This window comes from Artemia sp. Qi Xiang Cuo, chromosome 13, assembly GCF_049724085.1.
Source record: "Artemia sp. Qi Xiang Cuo chromosome 13, ASM4972408v1, whole genome shotgun sequence".
In the NCBI taxonomy this organism is placed as follows: domain Eukaryota; kingdom Metazoa; phylum Arthropoda; class Branchiopoda; order Anostraca; family Artemiidae; genus Artemia; species Artemia sp. Qi Xiang Cuo.
This window is the reverse complement of record NC_142806.1, coordinates 71,550,618-71,574,876: the sequence shown is the minus strand read 5'-3', so window position 1 is coordinate 71,574,876 and position 24,259 is coordinate 71,550,618. Positions and strand designations below refer to the sequence as shown.

At 36.0% G+C, this 24,259-nt stretch overlaps 1 protein-coding gene across 6 annotated transcripts in view; it reads left to right on the top strand.

The window, feature by feature from the left end:
- Positions 1-24,259, top strand: part of Lpin (phosphatidate phosphatase LPIN) — a 162,964-nt gene that overhangs the window by 19,864 nt on the left and 118,841 nt on the right. For all 6 annotated transcript variants that reach the window (XM_089099293.1, XM_089099291.1, XM_089099287.1 and 3 more), the window contains exons 2-4: positions 1,223-1,407; positions 6,502-7,009; positions 12,907-13,143. In XM_089099293.1, coding sequence (XP_088955419.1) covers positions 1,228-1,407; positions 6,502-7,009; positions 12,907-13,143 — 925 coding nt within the window. In that variant the 5' untranslated portion in view covers positions 1,223-1,227. The remainder of the gene's footprint in view (positions 1-1,222; positions 1,408-6,501; positions 7,010-12,906; positions 13,144-24,259) is intronic.

Genomic DNA, 24,259 nt, shown 5'->3' with positions numbered 1-24,259 from the left:
CTACCTGGTTTTTTTATTCAGTGTTTATTACGTATGTGTACAGGAAACTTCGAAAGGTTAGATGATAGTTTTTTTTTTTTTTTTTGTTCTATTTTTTGTTTTTATTTATCACTTAGGAAGAATTTGGGGATGTCCATTTCGAAAAATTTTCTTATATTTTTTCTTATTCATGGTTCGCTGGCTGACAAAATCCTCGTTTTTTCACCCTTTTTGATTTTATTTTTCATTTTGTTACTTTCTCTCTTCTCTGAGTTTCGTTGGATATAATGTGTGGGTTAAGCTAAGTGCGTGTCAGCCAGGATTTCCACCCGGGGAAAAAAAATTACTAGATTTTACTGTTTTTTAGTTGATTCAGTGATTTTCTTCAATAATCTAGTGATTTATGTGCTGATCTAGTGATTTTTTGTTTTGTTTTAAGTAATACAAAAATCGCTAGAAATAGTGATAAATCTCTAGGGGTGGCAACCCTGGTGTGTGCTCAAATTCTAATGACTGGGAAGGTAGGCCTTTCTCGGAGCCTCCGGTTAATAAATCAGCCCTGAAGCTCGTGTTTTCCAAAATCACACCCACGGAGACATTCTTCTTTGGCCATATAGGCTACATAATGCACATTTATATGAGGCTCCCTTTTCTCTAGGCAGGGGTGAACTTCCAGCATTTATATTGGGGGGTGGCAAGAGGGGTCTATGTCCCGATAGTCAAGTGGCATGGGCTATATAATGTTTTTTTTTCAAGTTATTGGGGTGGGGGGACTGTCCCCCCTCAAATGACACCCTTGTCTCAAGGTAGACCATGTTGAAGCAACACAGAAATACTTATTTCCTCTTTAGTACAGTGAGTCTCTAAAAATTTATCCATCACCTCGGAGATTTCCAATTTATCTTCTTATTTCCCTGTTTGATTCAATTACCCCTCCATTTGGATGCTGGGTGCCATTGCCCTCTCCCTTTTTGTGCATACCACTATAACACACACTAGAGATATGCAACGTTTTTCCTGCCAAAATTCATATTTCAATTGATACATTATAGGAAGGAGGATTATGTGTGGTTTTAAGTTTAACTATTATGAACTTTATTTCTGCTCGTCCTAAGTTTTAATATGACTCTTTAATTTTATTTGAAAAACCTTTTTTTACGAAAGTTTTTTTTTAAAGAATTAAACTACAAAAAGGTGTACTCTTGGTTTATGTTATGTTCTAATTATTGACTTTTTTTCGCAGGAAAAATGAGTATTATAGGAAAAGTGTTAGAAAGTGTCAAGACAATATATAGTGAAATAAACCCAGCGACGCTATCTGGAGCTATCGATGTAATTGTTGTGAAACAAAAAAATGGCACCTATACCTGTTCACCTTTTCATGTCAGGTTTGGTAAAATGGGAGTCTTGAGGAGCAAGGAGAAAGTAGTAAGTATTTTCCTTTCTCTTCCTTTTTACTTGAGTTTGATATATCTGATTGCTGTATTTATAGGTCTGTTTGTAATATAAGAACTAACACAACATACTATGCTATTTGAGGTTTGTCTTTGTTGCATGGAATGTCTCTGTTGCATGGAAATTAATGACAGAAGGGCTGAATTGCCCATTTGAACCATGAATTGCCCAATGAACCATGATCGAACATTCAGTTCGATGATGGTTCATTGCGTTATTTTAGCTTTTATTAGAAGTCAACAATATAGCCTCTTGTTAATAGCCCCTTGCACTTAAAAGACATCAACATTACAGACAGTCGTGCTTATATAATTGGTTGTAATTAAATAATTAAAAAATTAAATAATTTTTAATGTAATTAAAAATTTACATTCTTTGTGCACATTTTTGTTGTTCATCGTTTTATTTTAAGCTACTAAAATAGCTTTCGTTTGAAGGTAAGTGATATATCCTTTTTGGATATATTACCATTTACAGAAAAAATTACCTATTCCTAAAATAATTAGTAACGGAAGTGTGAAATTATTTCGTTTTGTGGATTTAATTTTTTTTTTATCGTACTTTGGATTGTTTTAGTCTCTACCAAAATTTGATCCAGTTAACATCTCTGTTAGGCTCGTTTTATGCAAAACTAACTGTTTTCTTACTCTTTTTGAGGATTGAGAGTACTGTAGTATTTGTCTTTGTGTTGCAGGGAGTTGTTTATAACAGTCTCGGTAGCTTCTTTTTAGGGCTATTCAAAAATGACATGGAAATTGAGTCAGGTATTGCTGAGTAGTTTTTTTTTCTTTCGGTATATGTACTTTAATTATTTTTTTTCGGATTTCATTTTATGGGATTGTTTTGTTTGCAGGAATGTCGAAACGAATTATCAAGCATTCATAGCATGTTATATTTTTTTTCTTGTTTCTTATATATATTTTTCCCCGTTGTTGGAAAGAACGTAAAACAAAGAAATTACTTTCAAAACAGCCTTTTGAATTAATCTTGCCTGCAATTATATGGGCAGTGGATCCATTTTCTTTGGGCAAGGCCCAGTAGACCCAAAAGACTGGGTACTAGGTAAGTACACAGAGATTGAAAGTTACAATTTTGGAGGGAGGGTAAATTGAAAAAATAATCGACAACCGTCTAAATTTGCATAAATATATTGAAAATTATGAAAAGTAGATTATATTTTTTATTTGAGAAGGGAGGAGAGAGGGCAGACCCGAGAACAAAGGACCCAGCCAAGTATCAATGCTAAATTAACAGCACAGTAACATAAAATAATAGTCAGGCTCTTTTTATGCCAGCCCCTGTCTACAATGGGGATTAAATTAGGGCACCGTATGTTTTGTGTGCAAGTCGAGCGTACTTACGTAATTTGCACATCCTAGTCTCTTTTTGATAAGTTTCTTTTATATTTCTTGTAGATGTGTAGACTACCAAGCATCTTTATAATTTAGTCAATCTATTTTATGGGTTTTAACCACTATTAAAACAAACCGTAAGATGAGTACACTTTGTATTCTGGCCAATGTTCTAGTGTGAAAGGGGTCTCACTGACTATGATAGTAGGAATGGTACTAATTGGGGAAGTGGGCTTGCTAAGATCACCGAGCATTCTCATAAGGAAAAATTACTCAAAAGTGAGGTTACATAGACTTTATTTGCAATATTACGCCAGTAATTGAAGACTTTAGTCGCCCATACCCATACATATTAAAGTTGAAACTGTCGCTATTTACGCTGGACCTGATTGTCAATTGCAGATGGCTGACCATTAGAACATTCAGATTGAATGGTAAGATGGTAAGCAAAAGTGAAATTATTAAGTCTAATATGTTGCCCTAGGTGCCAACTTTCTAGAAGACATTTGGAACTGCTTAGTGGAATGCATTGGGAATGATGACTTACTTGTGATTTTTGTCAGGGATGAGTCAGTTGTCACCTTTACGTTATGGTACAAGCATGAATGAGTGGTAGATGACAATTTTGGGCAAAACACGTGTTATTTTGAAGTTTTGCTATCAGAAAAACTGGTCGTGATTCTTTAAAAATAGTGTTATGGCTTTAATAGCAAATGCTGAACTCGAGTAGCATTTAGTATACCCTAGATGCCTTAGATCTCTCTCTCTCTGTCTGCGAGATAAGGTTGACATTTTGGTGGCTCCTATTTGGACACTCTCCAGCGAAGTACAGTCAATAAAATATTGAAGTGATGTAGTAAGCACAGCACATTGCAGGTGAAGTTGAAAAGAGAAGTGTAAAGTGTTAAAAATATTGTTGATTTTCTGGAGCTAAAGGTAGATGTACTAGACCCAAGAATCTGTTAGCTTTTCTCACCGCATCTTCGTTATGTTGGGGTCTTTCAGCAAATCTTCACGTTTCAAAGTAGGAGCTCATTAACACAGTTGGTTGAAAACAAGTTGGGGCACGTCTGATACTTCGAGAAATGGGGATGCTCTTCGGTCATTAGTAAATAGTTAAAAGATCCTTAGTAGAAGAATTATTTATATATAATTTAAATAGATTTAATTTTATGCTTGTCTTTGATAAGAATATGGTATCCTAAGGTTGTATACTTGCCTTGTTAAATTTAGTATAGGAAAAGAAAACAGTAACGGTTAAAGACTGCTGCAATTCTTGTAGGTATGACAATCTAGTTATTTCCAATACAGTATTTGGTCATAAAATGGCCCATAAGTTAACCTGGTATTCGCATAATGGTAAGACCTTATTGATTATTTTATTGTAAACCGAAGACTTTCAGGATCTATACAAGATACTAGGATATATAGGAGTTCTGTTATTGATTTCAAAAGTAAGCTCAACCATCTAGTTGTGTCTAGGGTTTATCTAAAGCTGAAATTTCGGAAGGGTAACTATCTTCCGGGAAGTTACGACGTTGGTAGGATGTGAATTTGAGAGGAAATTTCCGAGAGCAGTTTTAAAACTATAATGGAGAGTCTAAAATTTGTTAATGTCTAAAACTGATGGAATAATTTCAGGAAAATTGTTTTGAAGTCGCTGATGGTTCCAAGGCAGGAAAGTTAGAAATGCAGCTGAGAAATTACTGAAAATGTATTATGTTTTGTAGAGAGGAAGGGCTTGCACAAGAACTATTTGAGTGATAGTACATATTAAAAGAAAAGGAATGTAAGGAGAGTGGAGAAAGAGACTAGAATATTAATTAAGGAGGTGCGAAGTGGTGGCAACGGACACAATTGCTTAAGATTTGGAAGATGCAGCCAGACGGCATAATAGTGAAAAATTGTACTGGCATGCTAAACAATTGAAAGGGAATTGTCAATCTGGACTAGTCCCAGCTAAAGATAGGAACGGTACCACGATTATCGATAAGGAAAGAGTTATGCCCGTGCCACATCATAGTCACATCTGTCGATAAAGAAAGCCAAATATCATGAATGGCAAGGCAATTTTTTTTACTTTAGCGTTACACTTGTATTTAAAAAGCAACAAACAGAATCTGTCATAAATTAGTTTAAAGAGTTGGCACCAACAGTAATTTGTGTCCAACTGATCTCTACTAGTACTAAGCCTTATGAACGTTTATCATATTCCTCTCCGAAACATAAAAACCGCTATTCTAAGTTTTCATCATTTCTAATTTTAAAAAGTGTGCCTTAAACCTTGACTCTGATTGGTCAGTCAAGAAATTTATGTTTGAAAGTTGAACGTTGAATATATATAAATATATATATATATATATATATATATATATATATATATATATATATATATATATATATATATATATATATATATATAGGTTATAGTTTATCTATTTTTGGTTTATTTATAATAGTTTTAATTAAATAGTTGAGGTTTATGTTAATAGTTGAGTTAATAGGTAAGTAGTTACGTGGACTTTCGCGCGATCGCAAACCTTCATAGGTTTTCTCCAGCGTGAAAGTGTTGTTTAATTTTATTTATTTGTTTATGAATGTGGATTAATAAACTTATGAACTAACTTACTTATGAACTTAGATTATGCTAATGATTTGAGTATCCTAGATGAAAATACTAGTAAAATGAATGAATTTTTTGAAATTTTGAGAGTTCAGGGTGCAAGAATAGGTTTGCAAACTAATGTTAAGAAGACTAAGTTGCTAAGACTGGGAATAAGTGAAGGTGAAGAGGTGACGTTGGGTAACGAGAAGATCGACCAAATGGACAGCTTCACTTACCTAGTTAGTATTGTTAGTAAACATGGTTGGTGCAATTAATATGTTAAAAGTAAAATAGTTAGGGCCCAGGGTGTTTTTCCATAGTTGAAAAAAGTTTGAAAGAAAAGGAAGAAGAGCCTACGAAAACTATTTTGGAACCTACAATAATGACAAGCAAAGGTCAAGCATGATTCTGAAACCTGGGCGCTCCGAAAGACAGGACGATTTGCTAGGTGTTTTCCAGGGAAATTTCCTACGAATTGTTTTGGGTACCCAACTGACTAGCCGTTTTTCAAACAGTAAGCTGCCCAAAAATGCAGTTCAATCCTGTTTTTTTGGGCTATAATGAGAAAAGGCTGATATGGCTAGGACACGGTCTGCGGATGAAGGATGACAGATTGCCAAATATCGTCCGTGTCGGCCATTCATCTAGGACCAAACGAAAAGTAGTTCGTCTCTGAATGGGGTGAGAGGATGTCGTAATGGAAGATATAAGGGGAATTGTAACCTCTGGAGAGGGTGTAAAGAGGGAGGCTATGTATAGATTGGGATGGGGGGAGGGGGACTGTGCGTAACTGTATTGGCCTCAGGCGTCTTGGTGTTGCTGTGAGTTCTTAGTAGTAAAAAGAGTTGGTTCAAGGATGTTGCTCTTTGGAACACAACTAAGAGCGGGAACCAAATGGGACCATATTATTAAACTCAAAAGAAAACTTTGAGAACGCTAAAGATGGAAATTCAATAAATTGGACATTTCGGTACATTTAGTATTTATATTAAGCAAATTTACCTACCTCCTTAAAGCTTAGTAAATTGACTAACCCTCTATGATGATCAGGCATATTTATTTGTAATTGCCACAGTTGCAAATTATAGCAATGGTTATACTCTTTTATAGGTGGATATACTTGTAAATGGAGAAACAGTTGACATTCATATGAAGCTTGGTGAATCAGGTGAAGCATTTTTCGTTGAAGAAATCCTGGAAGCAGAAGAATGTCCACCATTCATGGTAACATCCCCCATACCTGCTGAAAAAACAGATCATTTTGCAGACACTCAATATCCTTATAGAAATAGAGCTTCAAGCGAAGGGGCTGCACATAGAAAACTCCCTGATGTTGAAACTAAAACAATGGCTCAGACAGATAGTGATATACTGCTCCCATCCGAATTGGAGACGTATAATTTTGACAAAAATTTAAAATCATGTCATATCAGTGATGTTACAGAAAGTGCAAATAAATCCGAAAGTGCAGGAAATTTGAACAATTCCTTGGCGGGGGAACGAATCAATATTGATGCAAGTGGGAAAGTAATTGATGTTAGTGCTGGTATTAAGAGCAGTATAAGTAATGGTATGAAAGTTTTTAAAGCCGAAACTGTCAGATGTGGAGAAATTCAAGGTAATTTAGGCATTATATATTTATATATATATATATATATATATATATATATATATATATATATATATATATATATATATATATATATATATATATATATATATATATATATATATATATATATATATATATATATATATATATATATATATATACATATATATACTTCAGTGCTATTAATGCTTTAGTAATCTATTTGGCAAAACAGTCTAACCATTTGCAAGACAAACGAAAATAGCTAAAAGTATTTTGTAGGCCTGGGTGATTTATCCTAAGTGGATTTATCCTCTAAGTGATTTATCCCCAATTTCTTGCATTTGTTTCTAGCTTAGTAATCTCTCCAGGTTCCAGCTAATAAATTTTTTTCTTTTTCTGTACTGTGAAAGGTTATATTTTAGTTTTTGTTGGTACTTTTTAAGTTTAAAGGCAAGAAAAAGTTGCACAAAGAACAAAATATTGAGCCCAATCAGTAAAATTTGTTTATTGCAGCCAAAATTATCATTACTATAGGCTTTAATCTATATGTAACAAAATATAGGAAGCCGAAATAGTTTCTATTCGTATTTTACCCTTGTGTTATGTACAAAATTGATTTTTGAAAAACAAAGTTGTTCTTATATAAGTAAAGAGCAAAGTTGAAACTTAAAGGGAACAAAAACTATTGCTTTGCAAATTACTACTACAACTACTAGCAACTCATTTAAGCACAAATCCTCTTGAGTCCGACACATCTACGCACGCTCCTCCTCTATTCCAATCTATTTAAAGTGGCCTTATTTACATCCTCCCAAAAAGTTCCAATTTCCCTTAAATCCTTCCTTACGACCTCCTCCCACCTAATTTGGGGATAACCTGCTTTTCGTTTGGCTCAAGATTGTTGGCCGAAAAGGGCGGTCTTTGACAATCTGTCATCTTTCATTAGAAGAACGTGTCCTAGCCATCACAACCTTTCTCTCATAATAGCCGTAGAAAGTGGGATAGAATCACATTTATTGTGCAGCTTACTGTTTGAAATACGGTCGGTCAGATGGGTACCCAAAACAGTCCGTAGACAATTGCGTTTCAGAAGCTTCCAATATTCTAATTTCGGTTCGTAGGCTTATCTTCCCATTCTTCCAAACATTTTCACATGTGAAAAGATATCCGGGGCCTTGGCTATTCTACAATTTACATCTTCACTTCACCCAACATCTTTACTAATAATACTACCTAGGGAAGGGAAGCTATCCACTTGATTGATCTTCTCGTAACCCAACATCACTTCTTCGCCTCCACTTATTCACAGTCTAAGCGACTGCTGATTGCACAAGATATATCTTCAAAACTAGCTCAAATAAACTAACTCGGGATATTTCCCAATATTTACATCGTTCTTAAAAAACACTGGAAACACAAAACCAACCTTTCTAAAAAAAAATATGTTATCATAGGTGCAGAAAATAGAAAATAGGTGCAGGTGCATAGGTGCATAAGTCAAAGCGACTGTTATGACCTGCCTCAAGTTCTGGACAGCGCTGTTCGCAGTAATCTGGACGACCGCCAAAATACCTTCGGATTGGAAACGCAGTACCCTTGTGAGGGTCTTTAAGAAAGGCGATGCGTCCTTCCTAGGCAACTGGCGAGGAATCTGCATGCTTTCCACACCTAGCAAATTGCTGACGCAAATTTCACTGCAGAGAATCAGCTCGCAGCTCGACAGACACCTTCGCGACGAGCAACATGGATTCAGACCGAACTGTTCATGTGCAGACCTGATATTTACTCTACGGCTACTGACGGAAGAAAGGAGAGAGTGTCGTTCCAAAATCTATATGATATTCATCGATTTTGAGAAGGCATTTGACTCAGTAGACCGCCAAAGCCTGTGGAAGATCCTACTACATTACGGAATCCCTGAAAAGATAGGTTTGCTTATCGTTGCGTTTTATGAAGATAGCGAGTGTTGTCTAAAGACTCCATATGGCCAAACTCGTTTCTTCCGCATTCTGTCAGGAGTTAAGCAAGGTTGCGTCTTGTCACCGCTACTTTTCGTAATCGTCATTGATTACATACTGCGAAGTACAAGCACAGACGGAAACCAGCTGAATCCAGAAATACGCCTCAGCGATGTAGATTTCGCTGATGACATGGCCGTCCTGGAATCATGCAAGTAAAGACTCCAAGAACTCCTTGACAAAGTGAGGGAGAGAGGTGGCCAGGTCAGCCTGAAAATAAACAATGAGAAAGCAAAATGCATGGCTACCACAGATTCACCCCTGAGCATCACTTGCGGAGACCAACACATTGAGCAAGTCGTCCATTTCAAATACTTGGGAAGCATAATAGAAAGCACCGGATCGACCACAAAGGAAGTGCTCACAAGAATCGGCCAAGCCGATGGGGCCTTCAATAGATTACGAAAGGCATGGCGGCCCCAAAGCTTCTGTATACGGCTAAAGCTACGACTCTTCAATAGTAATGTTATGCCAGTGTTGCTTTACGCAGTTGAAACCTGGCACCTGAACCAGGAACAAGAGAGAAGAATACTTGCTTTCGAAAACACATGTCTCAGAAGAATTCTCAACATCCGTTGGTAGCATAAAATAACAAACCAATCCATCCGTGACAAGACTGGCCAGCCTCTTGTGACCTATATCATAAGAGGCCGCCGATGGAGATACCTTGGCCACATACTACGTATGGACAATCTCCGATTACCAAGTGCAGCGCTCCATTGGCAGACATCAGGTTCACGCCGCAGGGGCAGACCCAGAAACACCCTGCGTCGAACGTACCAGACAGATCTCCGTAACATGCACACATCAATCCAACCTCAGTGGGAGGACATACTTGCAGCAGCAAACCTGCGAGAAGATTGGCGGCTGCTTCTTGATGCCCTGGGTGCCTCTGGAGGCACAGGCGGATCTAAGGTCTAAGGTAAGGTGCAGAACAATCCCTAAGTAGCCTGGGTAAAATAAAATACTAATTCCATAATGTTCTCAATAGTCTTTCACTTGCCTGACATCGATAACTTTAGTGTGCAATTATAATTAAACTCGAGGAAGCTCAGTTTTCGGTAAAGTGCTTGCTTATATAATCATACTATTTGTAGGAAATATTAACAATCAGTTTTTATTGTGTAGCGGAGCAACTCTACTGCTTTCGCAGCTGTTTTGTTTCACATGATCAGCGGTCTGTAGTTCTGAAGTGGTAAGAGATAAAAACTCAAAATTTTTCCTGAGTATGGGAATCGTGAAACGGGACAGAAAAATTCTAGTAACATTTGTAAAATTTTAATTAATTTCCAAGTTTTTTTCCCCTTATTTCGTACATCTTGTCAAAACAAAGCTATTCTAGCTGGGAAAGCAAACTGTTTAGCTGAGGCTGAGGAAGTAAAAATTTTCAGAACAATTTTAAGTCGTACTCCTACCGAGCATTCAATTACCTCTGAGAGCCGGAGAACGAAATTCCTTATCTCTTCTAGTTTTCTTGGAAATAGTTCAGGAAAAAGTTGATCTCGAATGTCAATTTGATATTTCAATTGTTTTCTTAAGTAGGCCTATTGATTTGATGCCTCCTTGTATTTTAATCGAGTATAGCTATGAAAAGTATACAAGGGGACATTAACTTTCTTATGTTCAAAATTTAGAAATTCTTTCTAAATTTGCCATTACGTGTCAATTTTTTTAATATCCTTGGGGTAACTGTTTTCCTAGACAAGGTAGAATTTTTTCTAACTCGGATAGACAGATCTTGATCTTCTAAGAACTGGATCTGACATTGTTTTTCTGAAAACAGAATTCCTTCTGTGACTTTTTCTATTTTGAAGTTTTGATTTTGTGATATCCCTACATTTTGCCTGAGTAAAATGTCCTAGCTTCGAAGCTAATTTTTTTAAAAATCAAATAACTTTATATACCGATGTAATTTCGTATTGTCTCTTCGACAACCTACGTGAAATTTCCGTATCTCTCATAAATTTTTGGGAAATAATGCCAGAAATCCTGATTTTGAAACTGAAGTGCTGATTTTGTTTTTGTTGAAGTGGAAAAAAGAAGAAAAGACACATCTGTGCTACCCATGCACAAAAGTGATTGTCCTTGTTTTTCTAGGTGGGGGAGTGTAATTCTCCAGTTTAGGGTTGTCTACAACAACTGTTCAAATATTGTGCTTTTCACTTCGATCTACCGCCATTTTTGAAGGGTTCCAGTCTCATCTTCAAAAATCCACAAAATTTATTTTCGAAATAGACATTTGCTGTTAATGTAGACCCGTATAATAGTTATCTTTCCTGGATAATTTTTAAATAAGAGATTTTTATAACTAGACATTTTTTTTTATCAAAATGTCTTTAAACTTTTGGTTCCTATGAGCTTTTGTCAGCTCTTTACTAGGTTGTAGCTTGACATTTTGTTGATTCATTGCAATGCTCTTTCGAAAATAAGACAAAAACATTTAAAAACTGCTATCAAAATTAAAATTGCCGAACTTCTATACATGCTATAATTGACCCCCCAGGTATTAGACCCCTTTGTAAGGGACATATGTGGGGAAAAAAGTTACTAGCATTAAAAGTAGGGGCTGCCACCTCCGTTATTGATATGTCTTTCAGCCAAATCAGGGACACCATAACACCACCAATTTGGGATCATCTACTTATATAGAGCGAAAGTGGCAATCTATCAACGAATACTTTGTCTACTTTAGCAAAAAAAAATTTGCAGAAGTTTGCGCACCAATTATCTATAGGCTACAATGATCTGTCGAGAAATTCCTTGAGACAAAAGGACCTCCCTACTTCTCCATTGAAATTGTTCAGGTTTGTGGATCTAGAAGGATTGAGGTCGTCGTACTGCCAACCAGTCTGTTTAACTCTATTACCAGTAAATTGCCAAACGAAGGATTTTGTGAGAATTATGTTCTTACATTATTAATTCTTTTATTAATTAATAACAATTATGTTAATTCTTTTGGGTAGGGAGAGTAACGATGGGGGCCCATATGGGGGGCAGAGGGGGGCTCCACCCCCGCTTGGCTAAATAATGCTGCCTTATATCTTATATTTTTGTTTTGAGATTTCTATTATACATTATTCGAAGTGCCAATTTGACCAGCTAAGTCCCCCCCCCTAAAACTTAGCTTATCTGCGCCAATGAGAGTGGCTCCCTTATCTCTGGCGGTTTGTTGACTGATAATTGTATGGATATTCTGCACGCTAATATATATATATATATATATATATATATATATATATATATATATATATATATATATATATATATATATATATATATATATATATATATATATATATATATATATATATATACATATATGTATCTATACACTGTCATCTACCCGTTCGCTAATCAACACACATATAGAGCGTAAAATTAGAACTGCGTATTGGGCCACAATTTCTTCGAATAGAAATCTTAATAGGTTTTCACTGGCTAGAATCAATTATAATAGATAATTTACCAAATTGGCATTTCTAATGTAAAAAATGTATTGTATCGCTAATTGTGTCTGCAAAATAGTGAAAAAAGAAAAAAAATGCATGCAAGGGTTAAACAATAAAAAAGATAATAGTAGGAACCAAGCCTTTACTGAAAGTATCATGGTTTTGGAGTAAACTAATCATAGAGGCTGATGTTTAAGTTGATGAAGGAGTCAGGTAAAAATACATTGGTTTTGGCAATCAGCTATAGTAGATTAAAGAAGAAATTTAACAAAGATCATGAGAGTAGTAGGCTATTTGACACGTTTTTGTGTTAAAAAACCTATGGTATTTCCTGCGTTTTTTTTTACATTATTGACCTAGACTTTATTGAGTTGGGCAGTTCTTTGCTTGCCGCTTCACTCACCGCTAGAAAATATAACAATAATTAATGTTTTGTCGTTTTTTTTTCTTTTAGGGTCTTTCAAGCCAATTCAAGAAACAGATGAGCCTCAACAAAAATCAGTAACAAAGCGGCGAAAGAAAAAGCGACAGACAAAAAAGAGGAACCAAAAGTCAAGAATAAAAAAAGGAAGTATCTCCTCCTCGGAAGAAGTTTGCGAACCCTCCCCAGCAAATTCAGATACAAGTGAAGAAGTTGCCGTTGTGGACGACGAAACCCAAGATGTTAACAAACTTAGCAAAGAGGCTGTTGGTAAGCTAAGTTTTTTTTTTTTTAATTCTATTTCGTTTTCTATTTAAGACTTGTGGAACAGAGAAGAAAAGCTACTCTGGAATATGTTTTATTTCCAGTAAATTTACAGAAAACATGAAAATATTTTTCTCCTAACCAGCTAAATAGTACAAAAAAGAAGCGAGACGTTGTGACTTTTCATAGATTTCATTCAAGCCGTCTTACCATCATGCAAGTACCATATTAACTTATAGATCATTTATAACCAAATACAGTATTGGTTTCATTTTGTTGCTGTACCTTTATCTCGTGTATTGTATGTTGTTTACTAGCCTGTAATCCCTCATAAGTGTCCCACTACTCAAGGTCACCCCAACATTGTCGTGCTTCTGGTTAAACCAAAGCCTGGAAAGCCTGATACAAGACTGAGCCCTGGTAGGGTTTCGCTAAGAGATAGAGACGGAGACAGGCACTAATTGTAGAGCTGTGACCCATATCTGTCTCAGAACACCAGAACAACTCCAGCCTTTTATGCCAACCTTATCTTCGTCGAGGTCATTTGTTGGGTTTTCGTTCAAGCCACAGGCAACTTTGTGTTCGTTAATGCTTTTACCTGAAGATGTTTTTAGTTCTCCCATTATATTTATGAAGTGTATTTCTTTTGGAGATATACGACTTCGTAGAACGGGGTTTGCCAGTTTATGATTTAGAAAAGTGATCACTAGAGAAACATTGAAAGGTGTTTTCGTTGGCGGGCCGCTGACGCTCCTCCTCCAGTTTTGAATGATGTTAGTTGTGTTAGTTGTTTTCGTCTTTCTTTTTCTTTTTAAAAAATTATTTTGCTTTAATTTTCATCCACTGCACCGTCTACAGTAACTTTTTGTTGTTTTTATTACTATTATAATTTTTATTATAATTATCATTTTTAGAAAGGGACTAACACACCTGTAATCTCCCCACTAAGTTTAGATGAAAATATGATAGACTTGATCAGGCGAAGAATCTAAATCGAAAATAGTTTTTCCCGGGAATCATAACTGTGAAATGGAAACTGTATCAGAATAGGGTCAGTCTTGGTATCGTTTGCATCTCTAGTATTTTGTGCTGGCATTTCTGAGTTGATATTTTTTTCATGAATGGCTGAACCCCACCATCTTGTATTTGATCTGAATTGTACTAAATTGTTTATAAAATAAAATTATTATTTTCAAAATTGTATAATCAGAAGATGTTAGAATGCATAACACTGCTGAAAGACTGGTTCTCTTTTGAACTGATAATATTTCATTGTCTACCGTTAAATTTATTCTCTGTATGTTTTTGCCCAGCTCTGATGCGATATTGGCCGGTCTACTTTTAGACGAAGATTTATACTGACAAGCCAAGTTTTGTTGTCAACTCTTTTATTTTAAGTATTTTATTTTCTTTCTATTGAAAAGAAAAATATATTGTTAGGTCGTGTCGGGTCTGGACTGTCATTTCTTGGCTTCTTGCCCATCTAAGCCTTGCGTTTGACCGTAGTAAAAGAGAAAATGAAGATAGGTAAAAGCAAATATTTCAAAAAGTAAATTTATTTATCAGAGTACTGGATGTTCTTATCAATTTTATTTAAATTGCTTTGTTTAAATTCCCGTGTATTATCTTTTTTTTTTGGCCGTCTCTGTAAAGGCTGGTTAAGGTTTAAAATACTTTATCTACAGCCGTGATTCATAAGGCGGGGCACACGCCCCACCCGTGGGGCACAGGAATATTTTGGTGGGCGATGGGCAGGACGTGCACCCTTCGACTGACTATACCAAAGACTGAGTCTTTAGGCAGTTTCATGTTAAGACAATTTCAGACAAATTGCTCAATAGCAATACCAATCTATGAGGTGCATAGATGCTTTACTAGTGAATGAACCAGGGACCTGGTATTTCACATTTACTATAAATGTAAACTGATATAAAAAGAAAGGAGAAATCAACACAACAAAATACAAAAAAGAAAACTATGGATAAAGAAAAAGAAGAAAAATAAATAAATAAAAGACTGCGAACTGAATAGCAAGCGTAGCTTTTTAGAAATCAACTCTGTTCATTTATTAATTAAAAAAATATTTTTTCACAAAATAAGTTTTTCAAAGAAAAATAAAGAACTCCGTTTAATAAAAAATGAGCAAAAATAAAATTAAATAATCTACCAAGCGTGAAACTACCACAACCAGCATAGATAAATAAATGAAACCCAAAACGAACAGAAATTACAATAAATAACCGAGTCAAACTCAAAACGAGCAGAAATTAACATGAGTAGGGCTCAAAATCCCTATGCCTTCCCAAGGCCAGAATGTAATTTGCACTTTACTGAAAAAAATACAAATGAATGTGCATTGTCAGTTTAATATACATATACTGATATTTAGTAATATAAATGTTAATGTTATTTCATTTATTAAAGTTATAAAATTAAAAACATTTATTTTTTTTCAGTAAAGTGCAAATTTTGTTCTGGCCTTGGGAAGGCATGGGGGTTTTGCGCCCAATTTATGTTAATTTCTGCTCGTTTTGTGTTTGACTCGGTTATTTATTGTAATTTCTGTTCGTTTTCGGTTTCATTTATTCATCTATGCTGATTTGTGGTAGTTTCGAGCTTGGTAGATTATTTGATTTTATTTTTGCTCATTTTTTGTTTAATGGAGTTCTTTACTTTTCTTTGAAAAACTTATTTTGTGGAAAAAGTTTTTTTGATTAATTTCTGTTCGTTTTATATTGACGTAGTCTTTTCAGGGAAAAACAAAATAACACTTTAAATCTTTTCGTTTTTTAAGACTTTATAGTTTGGCCTGCTATTTGTATGCTGGAGAAAAATTTTCAGCAATTTTTAGCAACACACACTCTTTTAAAAATCTGGACACAGATAGTACTGTTTAACTTAGTTTTTTACCTCTTCTAGTTGACCTGAATTGGAAAACTTGATACCATTCGCAAAAAAATCAGTTTACTTTTTTTGATAGCTTGGATACACTTACACTATTTTGATTTGGTTAAATTTTAAGAGCAGAAGCAGCCTCGAAAGTTTGAACATAATACACTCAGTCGTTCTTGGGATACTGCTGAGATGCCTTATTGGGAATTAGCATTATCACAGTGCATTTTGATTTAATCTAAAGGTAACATTTAGTTTTTAAACATAATGGGCAAATGGGAGGATGGGAGTAGAAGGGAGATTAGTTGTTCTCCAACCATTTTCGACTATTAAAAAGGGCATCAGCCCTTTCTATTTTCAATCGAATGAGCACCTTTCGAAGGTCCCACGACCACTCCTTCGATACGAAGTGCCCTGGTCTAAACAACAACAACAACAAAAATAGTACTGATCACTTTCGACTATTATAAAGGGCACTAGCCCTTTGAATTTCAAATAGAATGAGCCCTTTTCTGTAGTTTCTCCGACAACGCCTTCTATAAAACCTTATATGCCCCCACGGCTTAACTTAAAACCCTTGCCCTTAGGGCTGTGGCGGAGTATCCTCATCAAAAACATATTTTCTATCTGTAAATCAACTACGCTGAACAAAATGGCTATCTCAAAATTTTTATTGAATGCGTTTGGGGGAATGATGGGCGTGGGGATGGGACTAGTTGCCCTCCAATCACTTTTGACTACTAAAAAGGGCACTAGCCCTTTGAATTTTCAGTTGAATGAGCTGTCTTATAAGTTTCTACAACAACTCCTTCTATAAAACACTATATTCTCTCTGGGCATAAAATAAAACCCTTAGCCTGAGGACTGTGGGGGAATGTCCTTCTTGAAATAATAATTTCTATCTGGAAATCAACTACGCTAACCAAAATGGCTATCTCACAATTTTGATTGGATGTGTTCTGGGGAATGATGGGCGTAGGGGGGGGGGGCTAGTTGCCCTCCAATCACTTTCGACTATTAAAAAGGGCACTAGCAAAATTTTTATTGGATGTATTTGGGGGATCGATGGGCGTGGGGGGGGGGCTAGTCGCCCTCCAATCACTTTTGACTATTAAAAAGGGCACTAGCCCTTTGAATTTCCAATCGAATGAGCCTATTTTGAAGTTTTTACGACAACGTCTTCAATAAAAACCTTATATGCCCCCAGGGCATAACTTAAAACCCTTGCCCTGAGGGTTGTGGGGGACTGTCCTCCTCAAAAACGTATTTTCTATTTGGAAATCAACTACGCTGAACAAAATGGTTATCACACAGTTTTGATTGGAGACTACTTTCGACTATTAAAAAGAGCACTAGAACTCTCGATTTCCAATCGAATGAACCCCTTTTGAAGTCTCTACGACGACCTATTCTATATGAAGTGCCCTGCTTTAAAGAAAAGAAATTAATAAACTGTACATTGTGTCAACATTGATCTTATGTGCTCTTAAGGCATAACTTAAAACACTTTCCCTAAGGGTTGTGGGGGAGTTTCCTCCTCAAAAAGATATTTCCTGTCTGTAGAATCAACTACGCTGAACAAAATAGTTATCTCAAAATTTTGGAGTGGATGTGTTTGGGGGAATAATGGGCGTGGGGGGGGGGGGCGCTAGTTGCCCTCCAATCACTTTCGACTATTAAAAAGTGCAGTAGCCCTTTGAATTTCCAATCGAACGAGCCTGTTTTGAAGTTTCTACGACAACGCCTTCTTTAAAAACCATATATGCCCCCATTGCATAACTTAAAACCGATGCCCCGAGTGTTGTGGGGGCGTGTCCTCCTCAAAAAGATATTTTCTATCTGGAAATCAGCTACGCTGACAAAATGCCTATCACAAAATTTTGATGGGATGTGTTTGGGGGAATGCGGGGTGGGGGGGGGGCTAGTTGCCCTCCAATCACTTTCGACTATTAAAAGGGCACTATCCCTTTGAATTTCCAATCGAATGAGCCTGTTTTGAAGTTTCTAGGACAATGCCTTCTATAAAAGCCTTATATGCCCCCAAGGCATAACTTAAAACCCTTGTCCTGAGGGTTGTGGGGGAGTGTCCTCCTCAAAAATCTATTTTATATCTGGAAATCAAATACGTTGAACAAAATGGCTACCTCACAATTTTTATTGGATGTGCTTGGGCGAAAGATGGGCGTGCGGGGGGGGGGGCTAGTTGCCCTCCAACCACTTTCGATTATTAAAAAGGGCACTAGCCCTTTTAATTTCCAATCGAATAAGGCTTTTTTGAAGTTTCTACGATAACGCCTTCTATAAAAAAACCTTATATACCCCCAGGGCATAACTTAGAACCCTTGCTCTGAGGGTTGTGGGGAAGTCTCTTCGTCAAAAACACATTTTCTATCTAGAAATCAACTACGCTGAGTAAAATGGTTATCTCAAAATTTTGATGGGATGTCTTTGGGGGATCGCTGGGCGTGGGGGGGCTAGTCGCCCTCCAATCACTTTTGACTATTAAAAAGGGCACTAGCCCTTTGAATTTCCAATCGAATGAGCCTATTTTGAAGTTTTTACGACAACGTCTTCAATAAAAACCTTATATGCCCCCAGGGCATAACTTAAAACCCTTGCTCTGAGGGTTGTGGGGGAGTGTCCTACTCAAAAAAATATTTTCTATCTGTAAATCAACTACGCTTAACAAAATGGCTATATCACAATTTTGATTGAATGTCTCTAGGGAAATGTTGAGCGTGGGGGGGGGGCTACTTGCCCTCCAATCACTTTCGACAATTGAAAAGGGCACTAGCCCTTTGAATTTCCAATCGATTGAGCCTGCTTTGAAGTTTCTACGACAACGCCTTCTATAAAAACCTTATGTTCCCCTAGGGCATAACTTCAAACCCTTGCCCTGGGGGTTGTGGGGGAGTGTCCTCCTCAAAAACACATTTTCCATCTGGAAATCAACTACGCTGAACAAAATGGCTATATCAAAATTTCGATTGGATGTGTTTGGGGGAATGATTGGCGTGAGGGGGGGGGGGGGCTTGTTGCCCTTCAATCACTTTCGACTATTAAAAAGGGCACTAGAAATCTCAATTTCCAATCGAATGAACTCGTTTTGAAATCTCTTCGACGACTTCTTCAATATGAAGTGCCCTACTTCGAAGAAAAAAAAACTGTACATTGTGTCAACATTGATTTTATATGCCCTCAGGGCATAACTCAAAACCCTTGTCCCGAGGGTTGTGGAGGAGTCTCCTGCTCAAAAAGATATTTTCTATCTGGAAATCAACTACGCTGAGCAATATGGCTATCTCAAAATTTTGATTGGATGTTTTTGGGGGAATGATTGGCGAAGGGGAGTGGGCTAGTTGCCCTCCAATCACTTTCAAAGTGCCTTTTTTTTAAAAAGGGCACTAGCCACTCCAATTTCCAATCGAATGAGCCCTTTTCGAAGTTTCTACGACAACTCCTTCTATACGAAGTGCCCGGGTATGGAGAAAAAAAACAATAAAAAAAACACATTGTGCCCACATCGTTCTTTACTTAGGCAGCGCTAGCGCGCTGCCTATGATTATTGACGCCTTAAGAGCCATGTATTAACCTTGATGAAAAAAGAAGATAAATAAATGAAGCCATGTTATACATATATGCTCAATTTTTTGTGAATGATAAAAAAAATGGGATTTTTTACACAATCATGTAAAAAATGGAATTTTTTCATCTAAGCCAACCATATTGTGGCTTACAGTCTAGACTGTGAATGTGAGAACTCTACTTTGGAAATGTCCTCTAGGGACAAGAGGGTGCCAATTGGGAGGGGGGCAGTTGCCCTCCTTAGATTTTGGTATTTTTACTGAAACATTTTAATTTTTTTCATTGAAAAAATATGAAAAAACAAAACAAAAAATTTGGATCTTTTAGATTTTGAAAAGTATATTTTGCCCCTCCCCCCCCCCAAGAAAAAATACGTAAATTGGCGTCCGTAAGGGGTAACCTAGTAAATTGTGTAAGGGTGGAACTTAAACCAGGTAGATTTAGTCCTGATAATAAATTGGTAGTATAAGTATTGTTCAAACAGAAGAAATACCTTTTAAAAAGGAAAAAGGGTTGTAAGTCGGCACTGGAAAAAAAAAAATTCAGTAGGGACTTTGTCTAAAAATGTAATTAAACAAAGGAGAATCCTCTAGGACTTCTGAATTCAGCCCTTTCAGAATGCCTTTTATAAATACAGCCTAGAAAGCAAATAATAGACGAAAAACTACAAAAAATTAATAAAGCCATTTATATAAATGACTTCCAGTATGAAAGCCAAAAGCTGACTTAAGGATAATCAGAAGCAACGTTCTAGCGTCGACTATAGTAAAGAGCCACGTGCCTTCACTGTATTTTTTTTTTCCTGTCCGCTTCGTGTAATAGTTTAATGTAGGAGGACTATTCGCATTACTCACTCTTTTTAAACAGTTCGTTAAATAGTTTAAATCACTTTAATCATTTTTTATTATTATTATAGTTTTAGACTTTGGAATTGATTACAGTTGTAATAAAGCTTATTTAAGGAAATCTTTTTCTCTCTTTCTTTCTTTCCTTTTTTTCTTTTTGCCATTTTTATAATTAAATGTTTAATAGATTAATGTTAAGAATTTTGTTTTATGATCTTTTCCCTTACAGGCCATAAAGCCTTCGTGGGGTTTTCAGATTGTATTATTGAATGTTTTTGTTATTTTTTTGGTTGGAATATATCTATATCTAAGATATGCGAAATGACAGATACTTAAATATAGGTTTTGTAATGGATTAAATAAAAAAAAACAAGTTTTTTAAACTGAAAGTAAGGAGCGACATTAAAACTTAAAACGAACAGAAATTATTCCGTATATAGACGGGGCGGTCCCCTCGTCACCGTCTCGCTCTTTACGCTTTGTTTTTTTAGTATTTTAAAAAATAGAGTTGTGAGAGAGAGTCAAACTGTAGTGTAAACAGCGAGGCATTGAGGAGGGCTCAACCCCTTTCATATACGGAATAATTTCTGTTCGTTTTAAGTTTTAATGTCGCTCCTTACTTTCAGTTTAAAAAACTTGTTTTTTTTTATTTAATTTCTGATCGTTTTTTAGTTAATGCAGCTTTTATTTGCATAAAAATTTTACTTTTCTTTTGCTAAATGGATGTCTTTACAAATTAACTTACGTAACTAACTTCTATATTCGTATATTTTTCTTCTGGCAAAAAATACAAAGTTGCAGATTTTTGCAGATATGAGCTTGAAACCTATGTAATAGGGTTTTCTGATACGCTGAATCTGACGGTGTGATTTTCATTAAAATTCTTTCACTTGTAGGGGATGTTTCCCCCTCTTTAAAAATCGAGTAAATTTTCTCAGGCTCGTAGCCTTTGATGAGTAATACTAAACTTAATAAAATTTATATATTTAGAATCAGCATTATAAACCCATTCTTTTTATACATTTATTGAAATTAAAATTTCGTTTTTAAAAGTTTCGATTACAATTGAGCCGTATCACTTGTTTTTTTATTTTTTTTTTTTTTATTCCGTATATGTTATTGCGTATATGATGGGGTTCTCCCCTTAGTCAATACCACGCTCTTTACGGTAAAAGTTAAAAAAAAATTTGATTCACAAACCCCTGAATCACAAAGGCCGTTTAACTAGAATAGATTCCGGAGAACCCCCTGACATACGTTATAATTTCTGTTCGTTTTAAGTTCTAATATTACTTCTTACATTTCAGTTGAAAAAACTTGTTTTTTTATTTAATTTCTGCTCGTTTTTTAAATAATGATTGGAAATCCGGCGCCCCCTTCATTTAAATGTCCCTTACCCCAAATAAACATTCTCTAAGGAAATTTTTTCAACAGTAACCCCCTCCTCGCGCCCCCCCCCCCTCCAGAAAAAATCCTTCCTGAAAATGGTTGTATACTTCCCAATAACCAATAAATAATGCTAGCAAGTCCGGCGCCCCGTTCATGGCAATTTCCCTTCCCCCATGAAAACTTCCTTCATGAACAGATCCTCTAACATAACCACCGACCCACCCTTCCCTCCCACTACCAGAAAAAAAACCTCCTTAAAACTTCTGTATACTTCCCAATAACCAATACTATATGTTAACATTGGGTAAAGTTCATAACTTTTAGCCCTCCCTCTGGGAACTTCGGGGGATTAAGTCATCCTAAAAGACATATTTATCATATTTTCGACTATGCTGAACCAAATGGCTATCTCAAAATTTTGATCGGGTGACTTTGGGAAAAAAAATAAGCGTGGGAGGGGGCCTGGTTGCCCTCCATTTTTTTTGATCAATTAAAAAGGGACCTTTAACTTTTAATTTCCGTTCCAATGAGCCCTCCCACGGTATTCTAGGACCACTGGGTCGATACTATCACCCCTGTAAAAAAAAAACAAAAAAAAACAAACAAACAAACAAAAAAATAAACACGGAACCGTGATCTTTCTTCCGGCAAAAAATGGAAAAATCCACATTTTTGAAGACAGGAGCTTGAAAACTCTACAGTAGGGCTCTCTGATACGCTGAATTTGATGGTGTGATTTTCATTAAGGTTCTATAGCTTTTAGGGGGTATTCCCCCTTTTTTTGAAAATCAGCCAAATTTTCTCAGACGCATAACTTTTGATGGGTAGCTGTAAACTTGATGAAAGTTATATATTTGAAATCAGCATTGAAATCTGATTCTTTTGATATATCTATTGGTATCAAAAACCCGTTTTCTAGAGTTTCGGTTACCATTGAGCCGGGTCGCTCCTTACTTACAGTTCGTTACCACGAACTGTTTGAAAAGAAAAGCATATTTGATCTTGGCTATGCGATTGGCGCGATACTTTCGGAGATCGTTCCTTGGACAAAGAAGGTACATATTTTATTGGAAGAGGGTGTTAGGAGGTACAAAAATTGGCCAACATTTTGTCTCTAATAAGTTTGAAACTTACAGCCTTGAGTCCTTGGGCCGAGAGGAACGTAAAGCAGAAAATATTAAGCGGGCAAAGGGAATCCCAATGCAGAAGGGAAAGTAGAGAAAAGAAAATAATTTTTTTCCCAAAAATGGAAGAAAATGGAAGGAGCCTTACTACGAGACAAAAAAACTTTTTTCTGAACGGATTGAGACTCAAAATTTTAAGTCCCCGAGCCAAGGGAGCCCTAATAGACCGAACCCATTTTAATTTGGGGCAGGCCCTCCTCTCCAAAAAAGGCCGAAAAAGCCATTTTTTCTGATCAACTTGAAACTTATATCCTCAAGTTATTGGGCCGTGGAGACGCCAATACACAATACAAAATTGAAAAGAAATTTGTTGTGGAGGGGGGGGGGGATATACATGATCCTCTCAAAAGAGTACACCCATTATCATTCTTAGTTTAAACTACCGGTACCTTTGTTAGATACCTCGAAAACCTTATATATGTTCGTTATCTATTTACCAGAGCCAATTTTTAACCATGGACAGTTAAATTTTGTTATTTGTCGAGCACGTTGTTTTGTGATGTCAGAATCAAAATTCTTGATTAGATAGATCAAGATATTCTGTTACATGAACCCCCCTCCCTCCAAAAAGAAAACTAATTTACAAGTAGATATTCACCTTGTAATTAATAGCGTGTTTTTTTATTATAGTAGAATGATTTCTTAGTCTCAGACACTTGTGTACCCTAAATGTCTTTATTTTTTATTTATGTGGCTTTGTTACAAGTTGAATTAATAATCGCTTACTTTTATTCGGTTAATATTTAAGATCCATGAAGCAGAAAACAAGCCTGTCTAAATGCTAGCGATTACTTTCACTTTTTGTTATCTTGTATAAATGTTTAGGGTTATGGATTTTTAGATTCATAATTAAATAATAATTAAAAGTAAATTAAAATGAATAACTAAAGTAGATTAGTGCAGTCTAGTTTTCTTTTACCAAAGTGTAAAACACGAAGATTGCTCATAGTTATTACTTAAATGAAGAAATTTGCAAGGGTCATTTTTGAATTTGATGAAATTCGCGCTCATAATCCATCAATATTTTTTTCCAATAACATTTCGGATTGTTTGGGAATTTTATTAACAGTTTTGTGTTAGGAACACAATTGTTAATAATACACACTGACAATATTTCTTGGGGGGCAGGTCTCAGATAGGACTTCTACGTAGTCCGCCTTTGTTCATCTGGAAAACATGCCCAAGGTCATAGAAGGGGCTAAGCCCGACTCGGGTCTATGTGTCGAC